The sequence below is a fragment of the Schistocerca americana genome, chromosome 4 (assembly GCF_021461395.2).
Source record: "Schistocerca americana isolate TAMUIC-IGC-003095 chromosome 4, iqSchAmer2.1, whole genome shotgun sequence".
NCBI lineage: Eukaryota > Metazoa > Arthropoda > Insecta > Orthoptera > Acrididae > Schistocerca > Schistocerca americana.
In genome coordinates, this window is record NC_060122.1 from 497,432,246 (window position 1) to 497,451,800 (window position 19,555).

At 39.0% G+C, this 19,555-nt stretch overlaps 1 protein-coding gene across 2 annotated transcripts in view; it reads right to left on the reverse strand.

Annotated features, from left to right (window-relative positions):
* LOC124612972 (TP53-binding protein 1-like) overlaps nucleotides 1–19,555 on the reverse strand; it is a 282,018-nt gene that overhangs the window by 167,683 nt on the left and 94,780 nt on the right. For both annotated transcript variants that reach the window (XM_047141501.1, XM_047141500.1), the window contains exons 7-8: nucleotides 15,869–16,015; nucleotides 10,892–11,041 (exon numbers count right to left, since the gene is read on the reverse strand). In XM_047141501.1, the coding sequence (XP_046997457.1) occupies nucleotides 10,892–11,041; nucleotides 15,869–16,015 (297 nt within the window). The remainder of the gene's footprint in view (nucleotides 1–10,891; nucleotides 11,042–15,868; nucleotides 16,016–19,555) is intronic.

Below are 19,555 nucleotides of genomic sequence, written 5' to 3' on the forward strand. Positions count from 1 at the left end.
GAAGGAATAGGTGATACATTCCCGGATGTTATTCTCTTGGTAACTTTACGATCTATGATTTCCCCAAATTGTTCCTACTAACTAATCACGTTTATAATATCAGAGTTAGCTATTTTCTCTTTGAAATTTCTTTCTACATTACCTAACCGTGTATTGACACCTGTAATTTGCAATTGAATGACTGGCATTAACTCATTCTGCCTATCTACACTCTCTTGCAAAGTATACAACCCATGCATTACATCATTATACTTAATACTATACACTTTTTCAAAGGATCCTAACTTTTCAATAAGTTCCGATTCTACACCATTACATTTGTTCTCAGAGTTAAGTTCTAACCTCTATGACAAATCCTGAAAGGTATCATTCTGTTCCTGACTACAGTCAGTAAACATATGATTTATGTGAGTAGTCAAAGAGTTTGTCAACTCATTCTTTAGATCTACTTCTAAATTCTTTACTTCAGTACTTATAGCGTCGAACTCAGTCTTCAAAGTGCCCATGCCTTTGCACAGATTACTAAATTTTTTACTTTGAGAGTCGACCTCGGCACTTAACAAACCTAAATTTGTTGTTTGAATATTTAGTTTCCCTCTGAGCATTTAAAGTTTCACTCTGGGTATTTAACTGAGAATTTACTAAGCCTAGTTCTTTACTTAGAGCCGCAATTTGAACTTTGATTAAATTTGCCAAATCCAGCCCAGTCAGGCACTTCTTTGCTAATTTTCATGGCCATAGCTCAGTCTTGAGTTTCCCCAACCTGTTGTATATTCTCCATACTCTTGTACCACTTCGTACTAAAGTAATGTAGTTTTGTTTCACGCTCACCCGGCGTAGAATTCTCGTTGCGGAGGTGAGCAGATGTGGAGGCAGGTCAGCATTGGTGAACAGCAGCTGGTGCGGCAGCGTCAGATGTACGTTGGTTTCCGTGTCTGCGTCCCGGCAACATGTGTGAGAGCTGTATACTCCCCGCATTGGATCTTCTTGGTTGAAGCGTTCTATGCGTATTTCTTCATAGACAAATACATTGAAATTTTGGTCCATTCTTGAACATAACTGAATGTCTAAGAGTAAATCCCTTGTTGTACAATGTTTGGTTGCTATGGCAACAGACAACAGCTTCTTTTCTCATTTTTGACTGAAAATTCCTGTTTTTGGTCCTTTCCTGCAGGTCACCATGTTCTAATGTTTTGATGACTTAAAAGTGTGAGTATGGGTGTGGTTTATACTGATTTATTTCCCCGCACCACATTCCATTTCTTTACGAGATGGCTTACTTGGGGTTTGCAGCCACTCTTCTTTACTGGATAGCTGGCTGCTGGAAACTCTCTTGACTTCTTCTCCGTCGAATAACGCTAGGTACAGGAACTTTCAAGTCCCATTCTACTAGCGAAATAAGTAGTCATAAAAGCTTAACATTTTGTAAATCAACAATGTGTTCGACTTTCAAGCACAATAAAAATTCTCACTTTCAACATAATATGTAACTTCAGTAAGTCTCTCATACAGTCGTATGTTAGAAACAAATTGATTTACATTCAAAGGAAAGTCTGCTTAGACACCATGACTTTCAGAAAAGGAGATTGAAAAAATGTCTTGCCTCTAACAAGGCTGAGTCAAGAGTCTATATGAGTACTTTTTGAACTGTTCTTGTTTCACATAACAACAGTCAGTGACACAATAAGCACAAAGCTGCATATAGATTCCATCGTTCTTCCAAATAAACTCACTAACACATCTATGGATTGCCCGACAGGTACTTGTCGGTGCCGTTCGACCGCCTTGTCTACTTTCTTCCTGCGACTGATTTTAAACCTGCACACACAAACATGTGATGTGCAGTAGGTAGGATTTTACCATCCCACACTCGTATCTAGAATATCGTCGACAGTAGAAGACTGAGTGGTTCTAGAATTTACACAGAAATTCTCGAATCACTACAGTGGTATGAGGGGGACTTGAACCATTATCCTCCTGAATGCAAGTCTAATACTTTATTGCTGCAGCACCACTCCCCCCACTCTCCCTATCCTACCCATGCACACAAAGCAGACAAAGCACTTAATGGTGTATAGTGTTGATATAATCTGTAGGCACAGTTGATGAACTAGTCTGGGCCACACAAGAATCCTAAAAACAGTAGCAGTGTGCCAGGGAAGTGCCATAGGACCACCATTATTTTCTATATATGTTCATGATCTGGAAGACAGGGTGGGCAGGAATCTGTGGTTGTCTGCTGATTATGCCATGGTGTACAGGATGTTGTCGAAGTTGAGTGACTGTAGGAGGATACAAGACGGCTTAGAGAATGTGTCTCGGTGATGTGATGAATGGCAGTTAGCTCTAAATGTAGAAAAATATTAGTTAATATGCTTGACAGAGCCATGTCGTTCAGATATCTGGGAGTATGTAGGAAAGCGACATGAAACGGAACAAGCATGTGAGGATTGTGGGAGGAACTATGACTGTGCAACTTTTGTTCACTGGGAGAATTTTGGAAAAAGTATGGTTCATCTGTAAAAGAGATTGCATGTATGACAGTAGTGTGAGCTATTCTTGAGTACTGCTGGAGTGTTTGCGATCCAAAACAGGTCAGATTAAAAGAAAACATCAAACTAGTTCAGAGACAGGTTGCCACATTTGTTACCGGTAGGTCCGGACAATATGCAAGTATTATGGAGATATATTACAGACATTTCGATTGGAGGCAATCTGCAGTCTGTAGTATTTGAAGAAATATTATTATGGAATATTACTATGAAGATACTTCAAGAACTCAAATGTGAATCACCATAGGGATTTTTGAGGAACACTACTGAGAAAATTTAGAGAACTGGCATCTGAAGCTGACTGCTGAACGATTCTACAGCGGCCAACATACATTCTGCATAAGGACCATGAAGATAAGATACGAGAAATTAGAGCTCATACAGAGGCATATAGATGGTCATTTTTCCCTCGCTCTATTTGTGAATGGAACAGGAAAGGAAATGACTTGCAGTGACATAGGCTACTTTCCGTCATGCACTGTACAGTGGCTTGCAGAGTATGTATGTATGTATCCACTATATTGACTCCTCAAGACATGGTTAAAGCACTTTACAATGTTAAGAGTTTTGAGAAACTTTGCTTTCACATTCTTCAGGTGCAGAAACCAGGAATACTTAGTGTCAAAATCAAGGCTCAGAAATCTCACTCAAACTTCTCCCAATATCCCTCGTTTTCAACATAGGTGGAAGGCAAATGCAGAAAGTGAATGGACACTGTTTCCACTGCCAAACATGTGAAGTAACTGTGTGGTATCCTTAGCTTAATCTTTTGTATGAAGATGGCCTTGTAAGCCGACAACAATAAGAGTAATATTGTAGAACAAAAGCAAACTAGCGCTTTTCATTTATTATAATGTTATTCTACTGAGAACCGATGGAAGATTCAGTTAACGTAACTTAATCATCGGCGAATAAGGAGCACTGTAACTGAGACTCAATATCAGAGATATCAATGGGACAGAAATAACTATACAAAGACGTAAACACATTTCCAAAGACCGACACGTAAAGCACACAATGATATTACACTTCAAATTGGTATTGTATGTCTTCAAAAGAAGAGAAATGAATGTACTAGCTGTTAGCTAGGGAGATCTGCTGTATAGCTGTATCTTCTAAAGTTAGGTTACTAATAATGAAACGTCGTCTTCTGACCCAATATCGGAAACAAGTGAGGAGCTACAATAACCACTCAGTGACATACGCTCCTTCATTGGTATCAGGAGGTATTAAGACTGAATCCCTTATAGATATAGTGATGTCTCGTGTGTCTCAAAAATGGCTGACTAGTGTGAGGGGGATTTCTTCAGCTTCTCCTCAGACATGCAATGACATGTTGTAAATAATTTCTGTTATGACCACTTGTCGCATCACAAGTTACAGATTCTGTCCAGTTGTCACATGGAAAAGAGACAGTTGCTGGGCCAATGACATGCTTTTGAGTGTTATGCCAGTTGTTGATTACACTTTTCTGTGCAATATTTTGACAACCAACACAGTCAGCTTCTTCAGGTGCAGCATGATGTGTTGTTATACATGCTCACTGGCTGGACTCCAAACACACTGTGAAGTATTGTTGATGTCTCACCGCTATTTGTAGCTAAATCTGACTCCTGGCACCTGCAAGACCCCTTAATGCTCGTTTGCTTTTAGAAACCTGCACTGTTATTCTGTGAAACACACATTATCTCAGTCATTTTCAGTTCTGACAGATGAGATAGTTGGTGAGAGACTGATAAATCGAGTGACAGACCGCAAGCCTTCCTTAAATTGACACTTTCATTCAATTTTATTAGGTTATTCGACATATTTCTTTCAAAAGACCCCTTAATTAGACTGTCACAAAAATTGTAGTGGAGTAGTGTAGTGGAGAGCCAGAAGGAACAACAAAACACACTCAACTAAAACAAATAAGCAAATCAGCTGCTGCTGAGCACTTGCCTCAAGAATGTTCACGAGATGAAATATGAGAACAGTTCTGTGGTGCAAACATCAAGGGTCTGAGACAGCGTAGTTAACCTTTTGACTGCCTGGACATGTTAATGTGTGCCGCTGCACTGTCCATGGGTGCTCTGGACACATTTACATACAACTTTAATTCTTACTGCTTTGATTCTTCTATCAGGTGCTCTAGACGTGTATACACAAACACACTTCTACATCTATATCTACATCTACAGCGATACTCTGCAAATCACATTTAAGTGCCTGGCAGAGGGTTCATCAAACCATCTCCACAATTCTCTATTATCCAATCTCGTGTAGCATGTGGAAAGAATGAACACCTATATCTTCATGTATGAGCTCTGATTTTCCTTATTTTATCATGGTGATTATTTCTCCCTATGTTGGTCAACATCAACAAAATATTTTTGCATTCGGAGGAGAACGTTGGTGATTGGAATTTCACGAGAAGTTTCCTCCACAACGAAAAACGCCCTTGTTTTAATGATGTCCACCCCAAATCCTGTACCATTTCAGTGACACTTTCTCCCCTATTCCGTGATAATACAAAATGTGCTGTCCTTCTTTGAACTTTTTTGATGTACTCTGTCAATCCTATTTGGTAAGGATCCCACACTGCACAGCAGTATTCTAAAAGAGGATGGACAAGTACAATGTATGCAGTCACCTTTGTAGACCTGTTACATTTTCTAAGTGTCCAGCCAATAAAATGCCTTTCTCACATTTTCAGTGTCTTCCTTCAAATTTAAGTTGTTCATAACCGTAATTCCAATGTATTTAGTTGAATTTATGGCCTTTAGATTTGACTGGTTTATCGTGTAACCAAAGTTCAACTGATTCCTTTTAGCACTCATGTGGATGACCTCACACTTTTCATTATTTAGGGTCAATTTTCATACCAAACAGATATCTTTTCTAAATTGTTTTGCAATCTGTTTTGATCTTCTGATGACTTTACTACTTGATAAATGACAGCATCATCTGCAAACAATCTAAGATGGCTGCTCAGATTGTCTCCCAAATCATTTATATAGATACGGAATATCAAAGGGCATATAACGGTACATTGGGGAACGCCAGAAATCACTTCTGTTTTTCTCAATGACTTTCCGTGAATTATTACGAACTGTGACCTCTCTGACAGGAAATCACGAATCCAATCACATAACAGAGACGATATTCTATACACACGCAATTTCACTACAAGCCACTTGTGTGATACAGCGTCAAACGCCTTCCGAAAATACAGAAATACAGAATCCATTTGATATCCCTTGTCAATAGCACTTAACACTTTGTGCGAGTAAAGAGTTAGTTGTGTTTCACAAGAATGATGTTTTCTAAATCCATGTTAACTGTGTGTCAATAGAGCATTTTCTTCGAGGTAATTCATGATGTTCAAACACAATATATGTTTCATATGCTGCATAACGACATTAATGATATGGGCCTGTAATTTAGTGGATTACTCCTACCACCTTTCTTGAATACTGGTGTGACCTCTGCAACTTTCCAGTCTTTGCGTACGGATCTTTCGTCGAGCTAATGTTGTATATGATTGTTAAGTATGGAGCTATTGCATCAGCATACTCTGAAAGGAACCTAATTGGTATACAGTCTGGACCAGAAGACTTGCTACTCTGAGGATATTCACTTCTATGTTTTTGATGTTGGCAGCTGTTCTCAATTCAAATTCTGGAATATTTACTTCATCTTCTTTTTTGAAGGCATTTCGGAAGGTTGTGTTTAGTAACTCTGCTTTGTCGGCCTGTCTTCGATAGTACTCCATTCCTATTGCGCAGGAAAGACACTGCCTGTGTCTTGCCGCTAGCATTCTTCACATATGACCAGAATCTCTTTGGATTTTCTGCCAGGTTTCAAGACAAAGTTTCATTGTGGAAACTATTATAAGTGTCTCGTATTGAAGTCTGTGCTAAATTTCGAACTTCTGTAAAAGATCGCCAATCTTGGGGATTTTGCGACTGTTTAAATTTGGCTCTTTTTTTTTTTCTTCTCCCCCTCCTCCTTGCAATGCACTCTGACCAGTTTTGTGTACCAAGGAGGATCAGCTCCGTCATTTGTTAATTTATTTGGTATAAATCGCTCAATTGCTACTGATATTATTTCTTTGAATTCAAGCCACATCTGCTCTACACTTACATTATTCATTTGGAAGGTGTGGAAATTGTCTCTCAGGAAGGCACCAAATGAACTTTTATCTGTTTTTTTGAATACATATATTTTTCATTTATTTTTGTAGGATTTAGGGGTTGCAATACTCAATCTCACTACGACAGCCCTGCGTTCACTAATTCCTTTATCCATTGATGCTCGTTATTAACTCAGGATTTTTTGTTGCTAAGAGGTAAAGTGTGTTTTCACAACCATTTAATATTCACATGGGCTCATGAACTAACTGATCGGAATAATTTTCAGACACTGTGTTCAGCACAATTGCTGCCACCTTTGTGCTCCCAACATGTTAACACAGCCAGCCACTTGGGTCTCTGTGTGTTCTGAATGCATTAACATGCGAGGCATTTAGAGGCCAGGAAGAGCGGCCTAGTAGCTGCATTTCTGCCCAGAGTGCTCAGCAGCTTTTCATCATTTGGCTTGTGCATTTGCTGCTGTGATCTTATTTGTGATGTTACTTTCATCTTTGTTTTTGACTGAGAAAATGCCATGCCGTTGTGGATGTAGAAACAAAGAAATCATGAAGACAGTGACAGTGACAGGCAAGTACGCCAAGTACTTGGCAAACAGGGTAAAAGAAACTGAAGCAGAAAATCAGAAGCCTATGTATAAAAACTACTGCAACAGTGATGCTAGAGAGACTAATTGGCAAGCTGATATCATTATGTCTAGCTATAAAGCATTCTAAAGATTGTAAGTACACAAAAGATTTTGATGGAAACTGAAATAATTAAAACATTTAGTTATTTAGCGATTACATCCTGCGACATAACAACGAACTGGTTTCAATTGTAGCTGAGTATCTCACATACAACATCGCAAATATTAATATATCACAATATTCTCTTTTGATTAAATACTAAATACTGTTGAAAGAAGTATACCTTTCCACTGAATAAAATTATAGTTATGTGTATATCTTGAGAGATAAAAATGTTTCAAATATTAATCATATGGCAACGCTTTGCATGCTAACATTTGCAAAACATCTCATTTCGGTATCTTAAATGTTAATGGAATATGACATGTTACAACCATATGATTCAGGTTTTGCATGGAAAGAACACAGCACAATTTGCGCAACCCTCCCATGGATATCAGAACCAATATCTTGAGAACAGTGATATTGCTCTGCTCTCGAGCTCTAAATAAAATTTTGATATGTTAGCTATACTCCAACAAGTTCCATAAAATGAGCCATACAAAAAATCTATGCAGTGTGTTTTTACCTCTGCAAAAATTTTAAAATATTGTGCAATGCTTTATTTCATTGGATGCAACATAGTAACTAAGATGAATAATGAAAGGAAATTCAATCACTTATTGAATGAAAATATCGTGCTGCAAGACATGAAAGAACCTGTTTTTTTCCTTCTTTGCAAAACAGTTTTCTTAAAATCAGATGATACGTATTTCATAAGCGGCCCCCACGTCCTCTCAACCACTTCGCTGACAATTCATGAACAGAATGAACGAATCTGGAGGGAAAAAGTTATTACTGTGATTCCCAACAACTGCTGCTGTATTAGAGCAATAACACTGATGGATTTGTCCTTTCCTTGAGCAGGCAGCAGATTTATGGACGAGTAACTATGAAAGAACACAGGTTACTGAGCTGAACCAAAAATGACACTTCGCTTTCATCATAGGCTTCTACTATCCCACTAAAAACTTCAGGAAAGATGTAGTTCTCATGTGCAAAACAATATTGTCATACATATGTGTTTCCCTATGCAGTGATTCATTTCTAGAGGAGTTTTAAAGCCAAAACCTTAAGTTGTTAGAGTAACTGTCCTCGCAGTAGACTTTTCTATGAGTAACTGTCCTCACAGTAGACTTTTCTATGCAGCTCGTTACTATCCAGCTTAATTAATTGATATCATAATAGTACTTCTCCCTGGTAAAATGAGGATTAGTTTATTGTATGTACTATGCTTTTCCAAAGCTTTAGCAAGTGGGCACCAGCTACAATGCTGCGTGGCCTTTCAAAATGTGCATCTTTTGTGTATCCAGCACATCTGGAGTCACTGTCACAGCATTAATACTGAATAAATTACCGAAACCACTCTTCAACAAATGATACTTAGTACACCTCTTCCAGCATTCACAAACAACAATAAACACATGTCGACACCAGCAATGTTGGTAATGCTATGTTCTTTTTTTCTTCAGTTACATATCAGACATCCAAACTACACACATTGTTAAATTGTTTTTTTGTGCAGTGCAGTAGTCTGCTGCTCGGCACTTTCACATCAATTAAATATCTAGGCATAACTTGGCAAAGCAATATGAAATGGAATGAGCATATCAGGATGGTAGCAAGGAAGGTGAATGATCAACATTTTATTGAAAGAATTTTGGAAAAGTGTAGATCATCTACAAAGCAGATAGAATACATAATGCTAGTGTGACTCATTCTCAACTGCTGTCAAGTGTTAGGGATTCTCACCAATTCTCTTAAATTAAAGGAACACACTGAACCAATTCAGAGGTGTACAGCTAGATTTGTTACCAGTAGGTTTGATCAGTACCAAGTATTGTGGAGATGCTTTGTGAACTCAAATGGGAATCCCTAGAGAGAAAATGATGCTGTTTTTGTGAGGCACTATTGCGGAAATTTAGGGAACTGGCTTTTGAGGCCAACTGCAGAATGAGTCTATTGCCATCAACATATATATCACATACGGACCACAACAATAAGATGTACATATGGAGACTTATAGACAGTCATTTTTCCCTTGCTCTATCTGTGAGTGGAACAGGAAAGGATATAACTAGCAGTGTACATGGTACTATCCAACGTGCAATGCACTGTGGCATGTGAGGTCTGTATGTATATGCTGAATCAGTGTACACCACAGCGATGTCATTTGAACATTCAACTGTCATTGCAAGACACAAAACAATGAACATATGTCTCATAGCAGTCTCTCATTGTCAATAACACCAGCTGAAGAGCACTACCTACAAATTACAGCACATAGAATGTAACGGGACTGAGCACTACCTTTTTGGAGACAACTGAGAGCACAGTGCTGATCCAGAAAGAATATAATGTTTAATTTGGACTCCAGGCATTCATTGCAAGCAACAGACAGACCTCCTAGCACTATGAAGTGTGAAGAAGGTGGCCAAGGAAACATGTGGAATGGAACCTACATCAGAACCTCTTCAATGGTGAAGCAGGGTTTGTCTGACCCTGATGATCATCGTCGAAAACTGGGAGCGTACAGATACCAACGCACGTCTCAAGCATTTAGTCCCATGAGTTTATGAGGGAGTTGGATCAGTCATGTTCTGAGCTGGTACCATGTATTGATTTTTGGATATGCTGCTCATTGCTATCGAGGGTGATATGAGGACTGTGAAGTATCAATACAGGATTCTCCAACTTACAGTCCAGCCCAAAGTCAATATTTCAGCAATGGGTTCCTCTTTTAAGACAATAATGCAGGAAAACACTTCATCCACAACATGAATAGTTTTTCTAGGAGGCAGGAATGAATCAAATACAATAGTCTGCAGTTTCTGCTGACAAATCCAACTAACTATGCTTGGGAGGGGGTGCAAAAAAAAACGAAATTGTTATAAGCTCAATGGATGATACATCTTTGTACTATGGAAGTTGAGGACTCAGCGAATAGCTTCTGAAAATATCCTGGACTAGTAAAGGTGACATTAAATCAGTGAGACTCCAGCCACCATCAAATCGCCAAATTCATTGTGGACAAATGCCCAACAAGAAAATGTGCCAGCAGTCTGCACACACTGTACCATTCTGATGAAATTTCATTACATTGTATAGTTCTCAGCATTGCTGTTTGATGAATTCTCAGTGACGAAAAAATTCCTACTTTGGAATTTTGTTTTTTGTTGTGTGTTCGCATATTTATAGTATCTCGAGTTTTACTTTTTGTAGCCCATTTTGTTCTTTGTGATTGCTACATTCCATAAATACATAAATAAATACAATGACTGGTAAGTAAATATTCTTCTTTTTTTCTCCAATAAAGCTACGTAATGTTAATACAAGTCATTTACATTTTATGACTTACATTGCTTGAAAGAAATTGTCATATCAGAAAGGTTGTCTTTTTCACTTTATCATGGCTAGAAATGAAGGTTCAATTTGAGTGTATAACACTCCAACTGAGGATTCAAAAATCCAAAATACTTACAGATGATATTTCTTGTGTAGGTGCTCGAAAGCACTGTGTTGACTTCTGCTGGCTTGGTGATGAACTACGGTGAGGCAAAGAAGTACGTCCATCATCTTTTGCCAGCAGGGTCGTCTCCTTTGGTGGAGATGGACATCTGTGTACAGGTGCCTGACACACAATGAGGTAAAATTACGACACTGTTAAAAATGAACTTAAGGTGATCTGAAAATTATTTTTATGCAAGGAAGACAGAAGGCCAACAATAATTTACTTATGAAAAGCAATGTACATAAAAAATATTAAAAATATAAATCTCAAAAACTTTTACAAGAAAGCACACAAACGTTACTGGGTAACATTTGGCTTAGGCTGTTAAACAACATGAAGGATGGTTAACTCACTTTATGACAAAAATGAATAAAATAGAATTCAGAACAGACATGCTGTTGAACATGAAAACAGGTGAAAATACTAGGTGCTGATATATGCAACCCAGTGAATAACAGGAACAAATAAAAGTCAAGTTTAACTGGTCAGACTGAATGAATACTAGGTTGCAAGAACCTCGACTTAAAATAAAAAAGCCTTGAGAAACAAAAATCAGAGTTGGTTTCTCTAGGAACTAAGACACAGAGGAGGAAATGAAATGATACATCAAGATGAGAGTGGTATATGAACAAAGTAAAATACACTACAGGCTCCAGTTTATAAGTTGTGTAAATCACATGAAAATAAATTATATGACAGCAAATGGTTTTCCGAAGATTTATTATATATGTAGTTACTAAATATATACCACAATGGAGGACAAGACAGTCATTCCCTTCTCCTACGTACCTTTATGCCACTGACAACTGTAACTGAACTCAATTGCAAATATATTCCTTTGTTGTTGAATAATGCCCATGAATATCAGTCACAGGGCAGTTAAATAATGGAAAAAAAGGCAGCACACACACACACACACACACACACACACACACACACACACACACACTCAATTTCTAAGGGCATAGAAGACACGAACATGAAGTTTTGTGAAGTATATAATACAATAATAACTAAGAAGAAAGCTGAAATCCTTGTATGTGGTAAAGCTCCAACAATCACCATCTGGATGGAGAGCATATGAAGCTAGTCACCAGTTATAAGAACCTCGATAACAGAATAACAGAGGATGGTAGACCATGTCAAGAGATTAAATGTAGAACTGCACAAGCTAATACAAAATTCAACAAGAGGAAGAAGGTACTAACATGAAAATATTTTAGTTCAGACACCAGGAAAAAATATGTAAAACCCTTTAAATGGAGTATTGCCCAATACAACTGAGAGACATGAACAACAGGGGAACCAGAACAGAAATGACTATATGTTTTTGAAGCATATTGTTCAAGAATAATCTTAAAGATTTCATGAACAGAGGGAATGACCAATGACAAGCCTTCAAACACACACAAAAGAAAAGAATGTCGTGGAGGACCATCAAGGAATGAAAGGACCAAGACTTCAGTACATCAGACAGCTAAAACAAGACTTGGCACTGATGACATACTCAGAAATGAGGGGACTTGCAGAAGATAAGGGGAAATGGAGAACAAGAATTGCTGCTGACAAATCTATGGAATGAGAACAAATGAGTAGGATATATATTTTAACAATGTAGGAAAAGACAGATTGCTACTTACCGTAAAGACAACAAGTTGACTTGCAGACATGCACAATTAAAAGACACTTACAGAAAGCTTTCAACCACGGCCTTCATCGAAAAGACCCTTCTGCCTTTCTGCAACTTAAAAGTGTCTTCTTATGGTAAGCAGCAATCTGTCTTTTCCTACATTGTTAATATTCCTACCTGGAGCTTCCATTGTAGGATATATATTTTACCAATTTTTTATTGAAAATTCATCTACAGAACAGAAGGTGTTATCCAGAAGAAATAACTATAGACTTCATCATTTACTCATTTCTGAGCCAGTAACAACTACCACAATGAATAACATAGACGACATTTTCTTCTTGAGTTGTAGCTGGGGACATAATCATTCTTCTCAAATCACGATGGATTCGCTTCAATTGTACAAATACTTGTTTAAAGCTCAACCGGTTTCGAGATTTTAAAGTTCCATCTTCAGGTGCATGAAACTGTAACATACAGAGAAGAGAAAGGATGAAATATAATGCAAAATATGCATAAAAACCAAAAGGGGAAACTGCTGAAACACGACAACTTACTTATAGTATTTTGTAATACGTAACATGCAGTCGGGCCAGTCAGTGCAAGAGCCCCAATCATTGCTTGTTGTTGTTGTTGTTGTTGTTGGTGGTGGTGGTGGTGGTGGTAGGGGAGGGGGGTGTTTACAATAATGAAACTGACCGAAAAAATGTAACATGTGGTGGTGGTAGACATTATATTTTAGGTCTCTTTCATTATTGGGTCCCCCTTTTTCTTTTTTGTAGTTCTACCAACATGCAATGGTTGGAACTCTTGCTTCGACAGACCCAACCACAAGTTATGTATCACCAAATACTATAAGTAAGTCGCCATGTTTCAGCAATTTGCTCTTTTGGTTTTTACCCGTATTTTGTATTATATTTCTTCCTTCCTCTCCTTTGAATGTTATATATTCACACACCTGAAGACGCTATTTTAAAATCTCAAAACCAGTCAAGGATTTAATAAATATTAGTACAACTAAAGCGGATCTCCTTAAATTAATTATTATGCCTCTCAGCTGCTGATCTCCTATGTACCAAATCTTATGATGGATTCCTTATGACAAATTTTTGTACTGTAAATGAGTGGTTAAAATTTCTTAAGGAAGTCTATAATAGTGGATGAAAATTCAGCACTGTTCTCATCCACTACTGATGAATAACTACTCTGGGTGCAAGAAAAGCTCTTGTATTTTACTCTGTGACCAGTTTCAGCTTTTATACTAAAGCAAGTTTTTAGCGGAATCTGAAAATTGCTGTGGTGAAGCAAAATCAAAATGCTCTCCCTGGGAACTAGTGTTTACACACATATATTGTACCTTCTCAACACTTTCATGATTGATGATGAAATGATGAAGACACACAAACACCCTGTCCTAGGCAGAGAAAATCCCCAACCCGGTCGGGAATCGAACCTGGGACCCTGTGATCTGAGGCAGCACACATCTGGTGGTGGTGGGGGTGGTGGTGGTGGTGGTGGTGGTGGTGGAAGACTGGAGGCAGTCATAATGGTAATGATAGTAATGGTGATGATAATTATGATTATGGTAATGGTGGTGGTGGTGGGAACTGACTGTCCTGTCCCCCAGTGTTTGCAATTAAAGAGATCCCTTTCAGATTTTGAAGATAACACTTCTTAAAACCGATTTTTATCCAACTGCTCCTAACACAGCCTGATCTTCTTTCTTACCTAACATTTCACAAAATTTTGTTTTGTTCTGTATGTTTGTGTTTCCCTAAACCAATTAGTTTGTGTGCCAATGAAATACACTCCTGGAAATGGAAAAAAGAACACATTGACACCGGTGTGTCAGACCCACCATACTTGCTCCGGACACTGCGAGAGGGCTGTACAAGCAATGATCACACGCACGGCACAGCGGACACACCAGGAACCGCGGTGTTGGCCGTCGAATGGCGCTAGCTGCGCAGCATTTGTGCACCGCCGCCGTCAGTGTCAGCCAGTTTGCCGTGGCATACAGAGCTCCATCGCAGTCTTTAACACTGGTAGCAAGCCGCGACAGCGTGGACGTGAACCGTATGTGCAGTTGACGGACTTTGAGCGAGGGCGTATAGTGGGGATGCGGGAGGCCGGGTGGACGTACCGCTGAATTGCTCAACACGTGGGGCGTGAGGTCTCCACAGTACATCAATGTTGTCGCCAGTGGTCGGCGGAAGGTGCACGTGCCTGTCGACCTGGGACCGGACCGCAGCGACGCACGGATGCACGCCAAGACCGTAGGATCCTACGCAGTGCCGTAGGGGACCGCACCGCCACTTCCCAGCAAATTAGGTACACTGTTGCTCCTGGGGTATCGGCGAGGACCATTCGCAACCGTCTCCATGAAGCTGGGCTACGGTCCCGCACACCGTTAGGCCGTCTTCCGCTCACGCCCCAACATCGTGCAGCCCGCCTCCAGTGGTGTCGCGACAGGTGTGAATGGAGGGACGAATGGAGACGTGTCGTCTTCAGCGATGAGAGTCGCTTCTGCCTTGGTGCCAATGATGGTCGTATGCGTGTTTGGCGCCGTGCAGGTGAGCGCCACAATCAGGACTGCATACGACCGAGGCACACAGGGCCAACACCCGGCATCATGGTGTGGGGAGCGATCTCCTACACTGGCCGTACACCACTGGTGATCGTCGAGGGGACACTGAATAGTGCACGGTACATCCAAACCGTCATCGAACCCATCGTTCTACCATTCCTAGACCGGCAAGGGAACTTGCTGTTCCAACAGGACAATGCACGTCCGCATGTATCCCGTGCCACCCAACGTGCTCTAGAAGGTGTAAGTCAACTACCCTGGCCAGCAAGATCTCCGGATCTGTCCCCCATTGAGCATGTTTGGGACTGGATGAAGCGTCGTCTCACGCGGTCTGCACATCCAGCACGAACGCTGGTCCAACTGAGGCGCCAGGTGGAAATGGCATGGCAAGCCGTTCCACAGGACTACATCCAGCATCTCTACGATCGTCTCCATGGGAGAGTAGCAGCCTGCATTGCTGCGAAAGGTGGATATACACTGTACTAGTGCCGACATTGTGCATGCTCTGTTGCCTGTGTCTATGTGCCTGTGGTTCTGTCAGTGTGATCATGTGATGTATCTGACCCCAGGAATGTGTCAATAAAGTTTCCCCTTCCTGGGACAATGAATTCACGGTGTTCTTATTTCAATTTCCAGGAGTGTAGTTAAACTCATGTGCTGTGGTATCTGTTAGTCAGTTATATATGTGAGCCCTAATTGAAGTTGGATTCAAGCACTTTTGCTCACCTACCTCTACGTCTGAAGGTGCTTTAGGGTCAACAACTGCGCATGTTTCAGTACGAGAGTTGTCATTATTATCAGGTCCTTGGGATTTGTGAACTGATGCATCCAGAGTGTCTTCATTTCCAGTGTTCACAGCCAAACATGATGTTGCACACTGTGGTAGATGAAAGAATATTAACAAATCACTGTCACATCTCCAAATGCCACCAATGTTAATACCTAAAGAAAATTTCATCTCTGTCTGTAAGAATAAACTTTCTATAGATAATGTAATTCTTGAACGGGATTGGGTTCCTAAGTGTACTTTGATTTAAAAGGAGACTTCTCATCAGTAGGAACAATTGTTTAAGTAATACATTACCATATGATGCAACATTGACCAACATGTGCCTTTTTATTGTGGACAACAAAGACTATTCTCACAGTATTTTGTTTCTATTCATCTATACTGTTTGTTTATTAGCCATTAATTTTGAAGTGTCTACAGTTTCATCTGCAGGTACTCTAGCTCTGTGATCAATGTGATATACCACAACAAGTATATCAAGATAATGTACTCCAGCATTCTCTGGTGTGTTGCCTATACTTTGGTCTTATAGTTATACACCAAATGGTGTGGGTATGCCTGAATGTAAAACTTTATTCTTTGATTTCACTACCACATTAATAACACAGTAGGTACGTGGGGGAAATTAATAAATCTACTGACTTGTCATGGAAAATATACTGTCCATATTTTATGATTAATCTTTATGTAACACATGTCTTTCCTGTCACTTCTCTCAGTGGAGTTTGCTGAACACTTCTATTATGTTCACATACTAACTAAATAAAGTCTTGATGAATGATGCTGCTTGTTACGGATTTTATTTCTCTGTTTTGTTAACCTAACAGTCTCAAACTGACTACTAACACTTTGAAGCTATAATAACATAATGTAAATACAGACATCTATTTCATCTATAGTGGGCAATTAACTAAGTCAGTTACTTGAAAATCACATTGACTTTAAGTTTTTCCATTTTCATTTTCTTCTTTTCCTTAGCTTCACAACTTAATTCCCATTGAAATATCAGTGTGAAAAGCAGAGAAAAAAGCTTAAAAAACTCATAAAACAATGGACTGCAATATATTTGTTAATCGTTGACAGATTTTAACAAATTACCTTGAGTATTACACACTGGAGCAAATAAAGTAGACAAGGGCACATGAAGCATGATAGGAGGAGAAGCTGAACATTATGTGAGACACAAATGCCAATAGAATTTTTTTTAATACTTAAGGTAATAAACGAAGAACTCTTTGAACATGGAATTATACGAATAGTGAGTGCATCTTATACGATAAGAAATAGAGTAAGTCACTCCCTGACAAAAATAAGAAAATAATATTTCAGGGCACAAATAACACACTACAACACAATTTCCAACAGCAGTTCTGCACTCTTACCAAAAGTCAAAAAGAGGTGAAATGCTGTTTCACAATTAAAACACTTAAAAACAAATAGCTGATCCACAAGCAGATCTCCTACGTCATACCTTAGCATACACCAATCACATTTGGTAATCAAAGGAGCAACTCCTCATCACAGACTACTACCGTGGAATGGGACAGCTAAATCACATCCTCTGTCAGAACTTCAATTATGCCCTGAAATGAAAAATATTCTCCACAAAATCCTTCCCGTACCTGCCAAGATCCTTCACAACTTCAACACTTCTACCTTGATTCCCTTCAGGTCAGTGCACATTTCAGCTTCCACCTCTCTGAGAACCCCATAAAAACCTCTGATTATAGTAAGTTCACCAGCCTACAATAACATCATATATTTTGATAGCTGTAGGCCATCTCACTCCAAGAATTCCCTGACATGTATGCTTGTCACAGCCTTCAATAACATCATATATGTTGATAGCTGTAGCACATCTCACTCCAAAAGTTCCCTGACATGTATTCTTGTCACAGGTGTTGTCACATCTGCTATGATGAGGATGAGCTACCTCCTACCCAATACTGACAAGGTTACCAATACCTTCATGAGCAATATCACAAATAGCTGATCCACAAGCAGATCTCCTATGTCATACCTTAGCATACACCAATCACATTTGGTAATCAAAGGAGCAACTCCTCATCACAGACTACTACTGTGGAATGGAACAGCTAAATCACATCCTCTGTCAGGACTTCCATTATGCCCTGAAATGAAAAATATCCTCCACAAAATCCTTCCCGTACCTGCCAAAGTAGTATTATACATTGTGCACGACTTCCAAAACATACTGGTCTGTTCTCATGTCCTTCCTGCTTACAACACCTTCAACATAGGAAGTACTTGGGTGAAAAAATAACTATATGACTCATACATCCACAAAGCAGCACATACTATGTCAGTTTTGTCACAGGTAGATCATATCACATCAGAGGCTGTGAAAGCAAACATGTTATACATCAGCTCAGTCATAATTGGCCTACAGGGTGAATATTAAGTAAAGGAACGAACTTCTCCAGATGACTTCTGACAGAAAAGGGAACAAAAAGTTCACATTACATATATCCAAAAAGAGACAGTAATCCTACAATAACGCATTTAGTAGCGTGCATTCCATTATACATTACACGGTATTACTTTATTATTTAACTAACACATATTTGCCAACACAGATGGCACTGATGAACAACACTGTTCTCAGTGTTGCAGTTTGTGCAATTTCAGGTAAGATGAAGCACAATGGTTAGTTATTCATTCCAAGAACAAGCCAAGATAGTTTTGGTCTACAGTCAAGCATGCAGAAACAGTTGAGAGGTCACACAAAATTACTGAGCCACTTACCAAGATACACAGTACCAACCAAAACACAACAACAATTTAGATGCATTTTTTTCCATTTATGTCTGTATGGGTCCTTTCACAGAGATAAACAACCTGAGTGCCCTTGTGATGTCCACACACCACTTCTTGAACAACACATTCTACACGTTTTTGAGATCAATCCCAGTTCCAAGCACATGGCCCACTGAATGAAGCAAGCCAAAGAAATGTACTGTGTACCCTGCATTACTAAACCGATACTACTCTTATCACACATGTGCAGCAATTATTGGTAGCACATTCTTCCGCATGAGAAAGGTTTTGTTACTGGATGTTGCTAAGGCCATCATCAATATGGGAGTTCAGTCAGCAGTATCATCATCAATGAAATGATAATTTGGTAGAGATGGCAATATAAATCTACAGAATCATTACCTGTGGGCTACAAAAAATCCCCAGGGCATGACAATCATTGCATCAGCAAAGATTTAGTACCAATACGCCTAAGATAGGTTGTAACAGATGGGATTACCTACTTGCTTTTACACCACTCCTGAAGCCAATATTACTTTTTTTTACTTTTTATGACATCTTTTCATTCATAACATATATACCATCATCATATAAAACAATGAGTACCTCATTTCCACTGTATCTTGCTGAATTTTCTTATTCACAGTGTAGTTTACCAACTGCTGATGACAAAAATGAAAAATGTTCATGCTGAAATGCAAAGAAATATCCTAACATCAAAATTCAACCCTGCTAAAAATTAGTTATTTAAAGATTTAAATACCTTATTTGAAAGCATCTTTTTCTCTTTCAAGCAAAACCTAATATTTTAAAAGTTATGTCTATTCAGAATTATCATGTCCTAGAATC